This window comes from Candidozyma auris, chromosome 3 (assembly GCF_003013715.1).
Source record: "Candidozyma auris chromosome 3, complete sequence".
Lineage (NCBI taxonomy): Eukaryota > Fungi > Ascomycota > Pichiomycetes > Serinales > Metschnikowiaceae > Candidozyma > Candidozyma auris.
In genome coordinates this window covers 2,323,137-2,335,826 of record NC_072814.1, presented here as the reverse complement: position 1 = coordinate 2,335,826, position 12,690 = coordinate 2,323,137, and the positions used below count along the sequence as shown (strand labels likewise).

General features: G+C 46.8%; 7 protein-coding genes across 7 annotated transcripts; 1 reads left to right on the top strand and 6 right to left on the bottom strand. All coding sequences in view use genetic code 12, as the record gives it.

Annotated features, from left to right (window-relative positions):
* Positions 1 to 219: 219 nt before the first annotated feature.
* On the bottom strand, positions 220 to 879 carry CJI96_0003682 (uncharacterized protein; the record flags this gene model as incomplete). The annotated part of the gene is made up of 1 exon (XM_054702141.1): positions 220 to 879. One exon carries the CDS (start codon positions 877 to 879, stop codon positions 220 to 222), a length of 660 nt encoding a protein of 219 aa, XP_054558116.1.
* A 112-nt stretch (positions 880 to 991) lies between these two features.
* On the bottom strand, positions 992 to 1,573 carry CJI96_0003681 (uncharacterized protein; the record flags this gene model as incomplete). The annotated part of the gene is made up of 1 exon (XM_054702140.1): positions 992 to 1,573. The coding sequence occupies one exon, from the start codon at positions 1,571 to 1,573 to the stop codon at positions 992 to 994; it is 582 nt and encodes a 193-aa protein (XP_054558115.1).
* Positions 1,574 to 1,704: 131 nt separating this feature from the next.
* CJI96_0003680 (uncharacterized protein) lies at positions 1,705 to 2,396 on the bottom strand (the record flags this gene model as incomplete). The annotated part of the gene is made up of 2 exons (XM_054702139.1): positions 1,705 to 2,042; positions 2,093 to 2,396. 2 exons carry the CDS (start codon positions 2,394 to 2,396, stop codon positions 1,705 to 1,707), a joined length of 642 nt encoding a protein of 213 aa, XP_054558114.1.
* A 3,108-nt stretch (positions 2,397 to 5,504) lies between these two features.
* Positions 5,505 to 7,100, top strand: CJI96_0003679 (cytochrome P450; the record flags this gene model as incomplete). The annotated part of the gene is made up of 1 exon (XM_029033144.2): positions 5,505 to 7,100. The coding sequence occupies one exon, from the start codon at positions 5,505 to 5,507 to the stop codon at positions 7,098 to 7,100; it is 1,596 nt and encodes a 531-aa protein (XP_028891736.2).
* Positions 7,101 to 7,388: 288 nt separating this feature from the next.
* On the bottom strand, positions 7,389 to 7,799 carry CJI96_0003678 (SCP2 sterol-binding domain-containing protein; the record flags this gene model as incomplete). Its single annotated transcript, XM_029033145.2, has 1 exon — positions 7,389 to 7,799. One exon carries the CDS (start codon positions 7,797 to 7,799, stop codon positions 7,389 to 7,391), a length of 411 nt encoding a protein of 136 aa, XP_028891737.1.
* Positions 7,800 to 9,063: 1,264 nt separating this feature from the next.
* On the bottom strand, positions 9,064 to 9,630 carry SYS1 (Sys1p; the record flags this gene model as incomplete). Its single annotated transcript, XM_029033146.2, has 1 exon — positions 9,064 to 9,630. One exon carries the CDS (start codon positions 9,628 to 9,630, stop codon positions 9,064 to 9,066), a length of 567 nt encoding a protein of 188 aa, XP_028891738.2.
* Positions 9,631 to 10,144: 514 nt separating this feature from the next.
* Positions 10,145 to 12,361, bottom strand: DRS1 (putative ATP-dependent RNA helicase; the record flags this gene model as incomplete). Its single annotated transcript, XM_029033147.2, has 1 exon — positions 10,145 to 12,361. The coding sequence occupies one exon, from the start codon at positions 12,359 to 12,361 to the stop codon at positions 10,145 to 10,147; it is 2,217 nt and encodes a 738-aa protein (XP_028891739.2).
* Positions 12,362 to 12,690: the final 329 nt, after the last annotated feature.

Genomic DNA, 12,690 nt, shown 5'->3' with positions numbered 1-12,690 from the left:
TCGTCACATCCCTTATGCCAAGTTAGCTGTGGAGTATACATCTCGGTTCTTTTGCACCCATGAATCACTCCCACAACGTTAATGATAGGAGTTAGCAAGCACTTGCCTCACAAACGACATCAATCGGTCTATAAGCGTCTTATTCAATCCAAATGTCTCCATAAAAGGCAATGAAATCCCTCTCTAGGGTCTAGCTCAAGAAATTGCCCTTTTGTAAGTTCAGACCGTGCTTTCCAGACCCACCAATCTCCCCATTGGCACAAAAACCATGTTCTCACAACCTTTGCCCGCCTCCCATGGCCTCGTAGGGTTCTTGTCATCATTCTTCAAATCAAGGCTGTCAGTGTTGACATATGGTGGGATGATGGCCGCCTTTGGCTGAAATTTGCTCTTGTAGAAATCAACCATGTTCTCAGGCGTCTCAAAAGTATGCCAATTGAAGGCCAGCCCAAAGTCATCGCCCACATCCGGGTTTCGAATGGGACAATTTGCAAAGCCGCTAGTCATCCAAGCAAGCAGATTGGATGTTACTGGGTCAAAGTGTCCAGCGTGAACACTGCACAATTGTGGGGACTTTTCCTCATCAGGAAGAGTGTCGCCCAATGCTGCTGGAGAATGTTTATTAAATGTGAAGTCCTCATCACCAGCAAGAGCGAAACCAAGCCAGAGTTCTTGCTGGATGTTGCCTCGATAACCCAATGGCCAATATGCCCCTGCTTGCATCAACGTGACGACAGTAGCGAAATGGCGAAGCTTGTTGATGACGACTACTCCTGAGTCTTGCACTTCCTTGAGACCGTCCCAAAATGGAAGATCCAAGGTCTGCTGTGTCAAAATGGGGATATCAAAGACAACTTTGTCAATGAGAGAAGGTGTCATGATGTTGAAGAAGTCAATGTTTTTCTCCTTGACTTTACTCCAGGGTTTGGCTCTGTAAAGTAAGCTCCATGCTGTTTGTAGCCCTCGAGGTTGAAGAAGTATTCAGGGTTCTTCAATGGCACAGCACTTGGATCCAAAAGCAACATCTCCTCAAAAGAATTGACAAAAGTAGCCAATATGGATGAGGGAAACTGTCCCACTTCTCCTTTGTCTCGTGAACGAGAGCCGCCAGGGCATCAACAAACCACAACTCCTGTGGAGGAAGACCGTCATCCAGGCTCACGACATTCTCGGCGCCCTTGATTTTTTTGTAGCTCTCAGGAAGCTCGTGGATTGGTGCTCTGGCAACATCACTGAATCCTTGTTTCTGGTGTTCATCAAGCTGGCCGTACGTAACCACCTGAATAGGCAACTTATTGTTAAGGGCACGAAGAAGTCGTATGAGCGCCACAGCATTGTCCATCAGCTTGCCGTCATACGGAATTACAATGCCTCTACCATTGAGACTGTTCTTGTATGTGCTAAGCCAGCAGGGTCTGTTTCCGGTGAGCTTGGAGCGAATAGGCTGGCCAGACGATTGTTTCGCAGACAGCTCAGCTATGTTGGTATAGCTCTCCATATTTGGTGGGGTTTTAGAGACCTGACCCGAATACCGCTCGTAGACTGGAAATTGAAACGAAAGCCAGGGGAACATTCTGGTTTCAAGGTCAGCACAGTCGGGGAATTTGTCTGAAGAAAGCTTCCTTTCGTCTTCATTAGCCACATACCGGGCCTCGGAGAAACGTCCCACCAGACGAGCCTGGCTAGAAGCAAACTTATCCAGACTCAGTTTTTCCCAGGCTCGTCTCTCGTGACAAAACACTTGTTGAAGATGCGCCCGTACGCAAGCTGTTCCCGCATCTCTTGTTCGTTTTTCTTGGCCTTGTCTTTGAGGCCATCGTACACTTTGGCAATGGCTTTGTGGATATCGTCTCCACTAACCTTGTCAGGTTCCTTGTTCTGCGATTTTGCGATTCTCTCCCGCACCTCCTTCTCATACTTCCGCTTGTAGTCATCCCAAGGCATCTCATATTCCATGTCTATCTTGAATCTGTCTGGAGCGTCTAGCGCCCACTTTGAGTCGCTTGTCACGTACAAGTTCTTAAAAAAGGCGTCACAGCGGTCTTGGAAACCAAGCTGGAGCACCTCCTCGAGTGGATGTTTGGAAAAAGACTATCGTAGTTCAGCGCGTGTCTCTCGATTCTTCGTGGGTCAGAAACGATCTTTTCTTCGTTGAGCCAGTACTTAACCGTCAAGCTGTCGACGAGTTTTTTGGGAATTGCATGGCCGTCGTAGTTATTAAGGGGGTTGATCTGATTGAACTTATTGGTCAAGTAGGCAAACGTTTTCTGCCGGTGGTGGAACAAGAAGAAGTTCATGGCGTTGATCCACACAATTACCACAAGCAAGATTAGCAACCGACGAGAAGGCTGTTTGAGTCTCGTGACTACCAGCGTCGCCAACAGCAGCGCTTTCATGATGGAGGATTTATTTTGGTTGAAGAATAAGGTCTGCAAATGGGGTGGTTGAATACCACTTCTGACGCTAAAACACGAGCCTCTGCTGCAGGAACAGATACTGCGCCTCAGAAGAGAGAGATGGAAGAGATGAGGAAAATGGAAATGGATGTTTATGAAAAGTGAGAAATCACGGAATGGTGGAGACTTGAAGAGAGTGATAGAACTTCTCTGGAATTTGGCAGAATTTTATGGAATTGTGTGTGTTGTAGTTTTGGGTAGGGATTCACCAATTGTTTTGCAGCCGCGCTGATGGTAGAATACGAGCATCAGGGGAGTAGGCGTAAAGACTACTTTGTTTGAAAAAAAGGGATCTGAAAAAAGAGAGACATATCTATTCTCCTTAGCCCAATTTCCTAGGAGTTGGCCTTTTTTGTGGAGTTGGCGAGGATGGAGAATTGTGTAGCTTAATGGATGTGCGGAGGGGGGGAATCTGGAGGTATGTAGTGAGTTAGTAGAGCTGAGAAAGGTTTGTCTATTTTTTTTTTTTTTTTTCAGAGTGAAGAGCTTTTAGCTAATTAGGTTGGCAAAAGCCGACTCAAAGAAAATTTTGCTGTTTTTTCGTGAAGTGGATTCTTCCGACTCCAGTTATATTTTGTGGATAGTGAGCCGTTTCCTCGAAGTACCTCCCATTGGGCAGTTGTATCTACAGCTGAGCACTTGTCAAGTCAAGAAACACAAGAAAAAGTAAGTAGAAAAAGCGATTCGAATTCCAAAGCGTCTTGGAGAAGCTTTGAAAGACATGTAATGGCTTGACAACCAAAGCACTGCCTTAAATGGCTCCCAGCTAAAGAACAAAGCGAGACTGCCATATCATTTTCGGTAAAGGTTTAATAGATGATTTGATGGTAGGCATTCACTGAATCAATCATTTGGAAAAATACAGTCAATTGAGCTATATGACATCTGAGGGTTAGATGGATCACGGCGGAGTGTTTCTTTGTGGCCATGGAAACTGTGAACCCTTATCGAGTATTCAGGGAGTTTCAGATCAACTGCAAAAAAATGATAGATAAATAGATTCTATTTAGTCCACAAGCTCAGAATTTCCCCAAGCTAGACATCGCACATTTGCCAAATGTTCAAGAGGACTTTTTATAGTCTTCAAGGAAAGATTATCGGCATCAGAAATTGAGTCAGTTGTGCATTTGGTGCTGTAGCCACCTTTAATTAAAAGAATAAAGACAACTCAAATTGGATCTCAGCACTGTTAATCGGACCATGTTCAGTTTCATTCGAGGTTCTAATCTCGTCCTCTAGCCTTGCAATCCAAACGAATTAAATCTTCGATAGAAGTGATAAATTGAGTGGACACCAGCAATAATTTCAAGACTTTTAGCAGCCTCAAGAGTTCGTGGTCCTTCTCCTGCCGAAGCGGTTTGTAACAATACCACTCATAAATCTCCAGTGAAGTTCAACAAGCAGCGGATGAGAGAAATTCACTAACCAATCGTAATAGTGTCAATCATTACAGCGATCAAGAACCGCCAGTATAATACTTGAATGCTGATAAAAAAAAATGAAAAGCCAATTCAGCAGCTTCCAAACAAATCAAGGCATCAAGCACTTCTAATCCGTTCCTTCAAGCCAAACTTCATCTCACAATCTGGAAGAAGGACTACATTGCTAAACCCACTCAAACGCTTAGAACCACCGTGGGCACATTACAAAACATCACTGGAATTCCGTCTTCACTCTAGCGGCAGTGCAAATGTTGGGCTTCTCAGAGGCAAACGAACGCCACTGGCTGATCTCACATCCACGTCGTCTTCACATGACATTTTGCTTGGAAGCGTCTTGTATTCACGAAACCGCATTAGCGTTAGACTTCTGGTGAAAACTCCCAGAATTGGGTCTCAGAGCCTCAGACGCCCAGAGCCCCCCCACAGCTCGTGGTTTTAAATTTCCTCTACCTAAAACTCACACCTCGTCCCTCTCTGCCCACCGGCGTCGATCTCTCGCAAAAGCTTCTCTACACTAGTAGCCTTTTTATTGCCTTTTTCCGCTTGCCATGTTTTCAATGTCACATTCACCACCCACCCCCATTGTGACGCTTATGGCGAGCATTGTTGGCGTGGGCTGGCTTTGAGAACAATGCTGTCAGACGTATTAGCATGAAATTGCAAGCACCCACTCCATATTCAGGCAGAAGTGTCACCTGGGACCATTTTCACATGGCTCATTAGCAACGAAGACGTTTGGCGACGTCTGGCGAAATCTGGAGCCAGAGACAATGGCGACGGATTTAGCGATGATGTTGAAGAGATGGACGCCAGAGGTTGCAATTCAAAATGGAGGTTAAAACTTAAGTTTAAACTCGAGATTTTAAAAGTCTACAATAATTAGCATAATATGCTTTGGGGTATTTTCTCCCACTTCGGAGATCTGGGCCAGGGCCGTTGCGCAGGTAGGTGTGAGATAGCCACATGGACAGGACCTTTTACCTTTTTTGCACGAAATGCACGAGGAAGTGATTTTGCCGCCAATCTGATGCTTTGAAACAGTGCAAAGCGTCATCTAGACAAAGTAACAAAGGCTGCAGAATAAACAACAGTAGCACGGCGTAACGTTTTGGCCGGACATAAGACAAGTACGTCCGAAACGGTGTGGTGGTTTTAAGCGAGTGGTAGCAAAGTAGCATGTGAAGAGGGTGCAAAATAGTGGTGTTCGATTGTTAAACGTGACCGCGATCACGTGCACAGCCGCTCTTTTGTGCAACACCATTTTCCTCCGGCCCCCACCTCAATTGACCATATTAAAGATGTCTCGGCCAGCCCACTCATTCATCCGCCACCATTTGCACCGTGTTCTGTCTCCATCCTCCCTATCCACAGCCGTCAGACCCACCCTCATCGGTGCTGGTCCACTCCGATCGCTTCGCTTGCATGCAGTACGGCAGCGCCCTTGCTACTATGCACCACGCCGCCGACTCCGTGCCCTCCCCTCACTCTATTCTTGCGTCCCTTTTGTTCCATTATCTCCCTCTCCTCAAACCATTCACATGCCCACCGCACAACATATAAGGCGTCAAGGATCATCCACCGTTTTTCCCCCACCAAATTGTCCACCATGGTGCTCGTACAAGAAGTGAAAGAACACGCGTTAAGGGCCAACGCTAAAGTGGCCCAGTATGGCGTTGCAGGTTACGTGGGGGTGTTTTTCGCAGCCATTTTGTTGTATGCTCTCTATCGAAATTTGAAGATCTTTTACTTGCGCAAGAGATTTGGCGCCGAGTTGGCTCCGTGGATCCCCAAATCAGGCTGGTTCAACTCGAGACCGGCGCTTGTTATGTTTAGAAGAAAAAGCCAGGGCGAGTTGGTTGGCTGGTTGTGGACCAAGTTTTATGGGGAGCACGAGAACTACAGAGTGAGAATTGGTGGCGATACGCTATTTGTGACGATCGACCCCGAGAACTTGAGAGCCGTGTTGGCGACGCAGTTCAATGACTTTGCGTTGGCGTTGAGACACTCTCATTTCAAGCCTGTTTTGGGTGATGGTGTGTTCACGTTGGACTATGGCGGATGGAAGCACCTGCGCGCGCTCTTGAGACCCAACTTCTCCAGAGAGAAGGTGTCACACACCCAGGCGCTTGAGAAGCACGTTCAGCATTTGTTCAGACATGTGAGAAAGTACCAGGGCCAGAAGTTCGACTTGCAGGAGCTCTTCTACAGGTTTACCGTAGACACCTCTACGGAATTCTTGTTTGGCCAGTCTGTGTACGGGCTTTTGGACGAAAGCATTGGTGAAAACCACCCAGAAGCATTTGAAGGCGAGAGACAGTTCTACGAGGCGTTCAACAGGGCCCAGGAGATCATGGCCACCAGAGCGTGGATGCAGAAGTGGTACATGTTCTACTATCCAAGGGACTTCAAGAAGAACACCAGAATTGTCCACAACTTGGCCGACTTCTACGTGCAGAAGGCCCTTGCCATGTCCCCTGAAGAGATCGAGAAGGTGTCTGACGGCTATGTCTTCTTGTACGAGCTCGTCAAGGAGACCAGAGACCCCAAGATGTTGAGAGACCAGTTGTTGAACATTATGATTGCCGGTAGAGACACCACGGCGTCGCTCATGACCTTCACCTTCTTCGAGTTGGCCAGAAACCCAGACGTGTTCGAGAGGTTGAAGGCTGAAATCAGGGAGAAGTTTGGCACGGGCTCCACCGGCAACATTGAGGACATCACCTTCGAGACCCTCAAGAAGTGTACCTTCTTGAAGTACGTGATCAACGAGGTGCTCAGATTGTACCCTGCGGTGCCCATCAACTACAGATTTGCCAACAAGCACACGACGTTGCCTCGTGGCGGTGGCCCTAACGGTGACAAGCCTGTGTTTATTGAAAAGGGCACTTGCATTGGTTACTTGGTGAGTTGTACCCACCGTAACGAGAAGTACTACGGCAAGGACGCCCACGAATTCAGACCAGACAGATGGGCCGACAGAAGCTTGAAGCCTGGTTGGGCATACTTGCCTTTTAACGGTGGCCCCAGAATTTGCTTGGGCCAGCAATTCGCCATCACTGAGGCTTCCTACGTGATTGCCAGATTCATGATGGAGTTTGACAAGCTCTACGATCATTACCCTGAGCCCGACAGATACCCACCTCGCCAGGTCTCACAGTTGACCACCACGCTCGCTACCGGCTGCTGGTTGGCCATGGAGTAGGTTTATATGATATGTATTTTCCGGTGCAGTAATAAATTATATGATAGCATTTGTAGGGCATACGGTACGCCCTACATCATTGTAGTGAGGCGGAATTATTCAGGGTGGCAAGCCCTTAGCCACTGGCTATTCCTGTGATCGAGCAAATTTCTTTCCAAATTCCGCTGTAGTATAATGTTTCCGAATCCCTTGCTGTAGTAGTAATTTGCATACAATAGACACTTTCCTACACTAGACTTCCTTTTCAGCTTGGATTCATTCATAATAACATTCAGCGCCATATGTACCTTACAACTTGGCCTTTTCATTCTTGGTTCTGGGGTCCACTTCACGCAAGAAGGGCTCAATGGACGCCGCCTTCATCAAATTGCCCTTGATCTTCATCTTGCCTGCCATGAACATTCTCTGTGGGTTGGCCTCGTTGTTGATCAACTTCACGAAATCCACATCCTTCAACGTCAAGTGAATGTCGCTCTTGGGGATCTTGCCATCGATCTTGGAGACAGTGCCATTCTTCTTGAAGTCCAACAACCACGACTTGGTCTCGCCCTTGTTGTTCTTCAAGGTGATCACACACACAGAACTGACTTTGGCAATTGATTTCTTCTTCAAATCAGGGTCATCGTCGACAATTGATTTCATGAAGTCGAAGAGTTCGGAGCCGTAGAAGCCCTCCTCAGCAAGTGATTCGTCAGACATGAATACCGATTTTTGTTTCTGGTTTCGATGAGGTGTATGCGGTTTTAGCGCAGGCGAGGTCGGTTCTTTATATGGCCGATAACGCGGGGAGCACCCCCGCGAACTTCCTTTCTACATTAAGGGGTCCATGTGATACCATACAACAAAAACCCAAACATGCCTTGTTCCCAGGAGAAACACCGAGGAGTCGTTTCTTAGTGATTCAGCATACAATGCCGCCTATATTTCGCTAGCGGAGCAAGGTTGGCTCACCATGGGCCGCCGAACTTTTTACCGTATTCGGCTCGGAGTACCCCAGGCGCACCTATGTGCACGCACCTGGGGCTCATAGTAGTCGCCCTCGAGCCACTTGGAGCGATTTGAAATTCATCTTCTCAATCACAGGGCCTCAAGGTGTTGTCTCAATTTCCCCCCTCCTTGTCCGAGCATATTGATATCAAATGGCGTCCCCTCAAATTAGGCAAGCATCTCAGAGTATCTTCGTTTGAGCGTGAGGAGCATACGGTTTCATGTGACGCCCTGTACTTGGCTGCAAATAGTACAATAAGGATCTCAATTCGGCACCGAGGTTGATGCCAGAGATTGCGAGTTTGTTTCGCAACCTTGTTTCATGATTGTCTTAATTTGGTATTCTCTCCCTCTTCGAGCGCTGGTTGTAGGAAAGTATTGAGGGGGCTTTTCAAGGCTTCAACCGAGGAATGAGAGGACTCCATCGAGAGACTTAATCAGGTGCTGTGGAAGGAGCCTCGGTTTGCATCGATACACTTTTTATCACTGAGATCTTTTGATGGGGAGAATCTCCCGTAAGTGGTCGATAGAGTAGATTGGATTTGACCGAGGAGATCGCCATGAAGATGGCAAATACGCACTTGAATAGTTGATCGAACCTCGCTATTTTCATGCAAGGAAGCTCGTGAACCCTGTAGCTTCCCATGACATAGCGTAGCTATTCCAAAAGTCATACCTAGGAGCGATGATATGGCTCAAGGAAATGCCATTGTCTGGTGTTGTCTGGCGAAATCAGATGGATCTAAATGGAGACAATGTCGAAAAGTAGCCACATTTCGTGGTGTTATGGCACCACTGAAGATCCCGAAACTTGAACCATACGCCATACACCGCCTCAATCGATGTCCATGTCGTTTCAGAATTGAAAATAGTCTTTACAATCCCCATGACTAAATGTACGATCAGCTCCCAGCTGTATCTTACTAATTAAACAATCTTTTATGTTATCTGGTCCTCCATCCATCGTCAACTTCACTCAATGCAGCTGCTGCAGGGGTAAGTCCTTCATGGCGATGTCGTCGTGCCTGACCTCGCCCCTCTCCTGTTGATCAAGCATGTTATCGAAAAATGTTGTTCTGAGCTCCTTCCAACGCGTAGAATACGTCGATAGCGTCACCAAGATCACTGCACTGAGCACCTGAAGACACCACCAAAGCAACGACGTAGGGAACTTGCCGGTGTATAGCCACACCACACACAAGTTGATGACATGCACCGTGACAGCAAAGTCCCACGCCAACTTGGACCTTCCTACTATGATGGTGACAAACAACACGCAGAGAAGCGAGTCCACGAGCCACATCGCAAACAAAATAAGCCCCATGGCATTATCTGAGGCGATAAGCTCCCACGAAAAGATCCAGTCGACGCTAAAGTCATACCCGTTGAGCAGCGCCACAAGGTAGAAGATGATCAAGGCAGTGAGGTAGTAAAAGCACTGGAGCACGAGGATTTGGAGCAGGATCTTGCCAGGGCTCTGAGTATTTAAGGTGGCCACGTTGTCATTGCCCGCTAGAGGGCTGTAGCCAGAGAACCAGGACATGATTATATGGTGTTTGTTGGAATTGAAGGAACAAGCGTTGATGATGGGATCACAAAGTATTGATACGAGACCGGTGAATTGGAAAAGCGTGACACACGGTCACGTGGGTATCATCGTCGAGCAGTGTTTGGCTTCTGGTGGAAGGAAATTGTGATCAAAAGGTGCAAATGGGTGTGAGTGCCCTCAAGTTTGCTACCTTCAACGTTTGAGACAATAATGTGATGTTGTGAAGGTATTTGGTGTGGGTTGGCAATTTCAATAGAATCTAGAGAAAATGGCTGCGAAATCGAGAATAGGCGCAATACATCACAGAAACAGTTAAAGGTAGTCAACTACATGAAGTGTAGGGGTCTAAAACAAATGGTTTCTGATAAATTTCAATAATTTTCGTGTGCCCTAAGATAGTCCTTTGCCTACACTATCTTGAATCATCCTTTTTTATCTATGCGATGCTAGTCTATCATACATTCTTCGAAGAGCTCTTGGCCCTTCTCCACTATCACTCACTCCTCGATCATTTTTTGCCCTTTTTGCCCTTTTTGCTGCCATTGGCGTTCCTGGGCTTACCCTGCGTGGCCATTCTGACGGCTTTGGTCTTTTTCCAGCTGGGACCCTCGCTCCTTCCCTCCTTCTGTTTTCTCTTTTTGGCATTGAGGTGGTGCTTGTTCTTTGTGAGCTGTTGCATGGCCTCCGACTGGTGTTTCTTCTTCTCTGCTTCAGTTTCGAACCACGTTCTCTTGGGCCTCGACTGAATCTCCTTGCCGTGCTTTATGAGGTTGTCTGCCTTGGTCAACTCCATCTCGGCCGTCAAGAGCTCCTTTTGCAGCTTCTCTTCAACCAACACTTCTTCCACAACCTCTTTCTTGTCTTCAACAATCTTATTGATTTTTTCGACCTCTTCCCACTCAACGTTTCTTGACACCGCTTTGCCGCTCTTTTTGTCTTCCTCCAATGACTTGATCGCCGCCTTGACAATGTTTCTATCTGCGGCTGCTTCTCCAACAAACGTTATAGAGCGACCTTCTCTTCCTGCTCTGGCTGTTCTACCGACTCTGTGCAAGTAAATCTCGTGGGTCTTGGGCATATCGTAGTTGACAACCATCTCGATTTTTGGAATATCCAAACCACGAGCAGCCAAATCGGTACAGATAAGCACCGGGACTGCCAAGCTCTTGAAGTCACTGACGTTATTGAGACGCTGTTCCTGAGAAAGCGATCCATGTAATTCAGATACCTTCATACCGAGCAAACCAAGAATGATTCTGAGTCTGTGGGCCGTCTCCTTACGTGAAACAAACACCACCGTTCGATTCTGCTGTGCTGGGTCCAAGATCTTAAGAAGATGGAACAAAAGGGCAGGCTTCATTTCGTCTTTCTTTCTAATACGAACAAACTCTTGCACCAATTTCGACGCTGCCGATTTGGGAGGATCGATCATGATTCTCACTGGTTTGTTCAACGACAACTGGATCAAGTCCTGGATTTTCGTGTTCATCGTAGCAGAGAACAACATGGTCTGTCTCTGGTGCTTTGGAATGAGCGTCAAGATTTCCGTCAACTCTGCCTGAAAACCCTCTTCGAGCATTCTGTCGGCCTCATCCATGATCAAGATTTCCAAAGCATCTAGCGAGAAAGACGCCGAGTTTCTGATATGGTCAATAAGACGACCAGGTGTTGCCACCACAATATCAGGTCTCAGTTTCAACTGCTGCTCCTGCTGGCGCAAGTTCAAACCACCAACAGCCAATCCTAGGGATAAATTGTTGATGAAACGGCCAATCTTTTTACCCACATCACATACCTGTATGGCCAATTCTCTTGTGGGTGTCAACACCACCACTCTTGTCAGGGGCACTTTGGTGGGCTTGTAAAGAAGACGCTCGATCACTGGGATCATGTATGCTGCAGTTTTACCAGAACCAGTCACGGCACCGGCCACTATATCTTTGCCCATTAAGGCAATGGGTATGGAGGCAGACTGGATAGGAGAAGGCTTCACGTAGCCAAGATTTGCCAAACCTTTGAGTACGGGACGTGAGAGGTCAAGGGTCTGGAAAGAGGTGTGTTTTTGCGACTCCTCCGCCTTTTCGTAGAAATTGGCGATTGCCTCCTCTGAATCTTCATCCTCATTGGACTCGGAGTCACTTGCATTGTCTTCGTCTTCCTTGTCCTCATCTTCCTGAACTTCTTCCTCTTCTTCATTCTCGTCCTCACTCTCCTTCACATTCATCCCAAATCCATCCATAGCCAATTCGTCATCGTCAGAGTTATTGGCCTCGTTCTCGTCCTCTTCTTCATCAGCGCTCTCGTTGTCACTCTCGTTGTCACTCTCGGTCTCACTCTCGTTATCGCTCTTGTTGTTTTCCTTTTCTTTGTCCTTCTCGTTTCCTTCTGTTCCTACAAGCCCTGTAAGACCACCTTTGCTCCTCAAAATATCGTCCAAGTTGACATCCTTTCTTTTGGTTTCGGTATTCTCCTCAGCGACTCTGAAATCCCATCCATCAGCAGTATTTGTCGTCTCGAATCCGTCTAGAGAAAATTTGAACTCAGGATTTATATCATCTTCTTCCTCATTCTCTTTAGGCTTTTCTTCCTCGGACTCAGGTTCTTCAGGCACGAGGGTCTCATCTTCGGAGCCACTCTCGATGGTCAACATAAGATCATCTTTGACGGCCTTCTTCTCCGGACCTTTGGAAACGGCACCTTTTTTTGTTCTTTTTGTTCGAGCCATCAGTAACAGGAAATTGACCAGTCTCTTCGACTTGGAAAATACTATGGGATGCTCATCGCTTTGTAGTGTGCATCGCACGTGATTAATCACGTGAAAACAAGGAAACCATATAACCCATAATTGGCGCAACCGTTCACCTAGAGTAAATGCTCATATTAGTTACATGCCTTAGCTAGTTGATTAGTCCATACTTTATCTTGCTTATTAGGTTTGATGGTGCAAGAATCGAAGATATTATCATAGATGATTGGGGTCAGAAGAAATCAAACATCAACTTCAACAACAGCTAGAACTTTTTTCTGGACTGGGAAGTTTCTAATTTTCAAGAT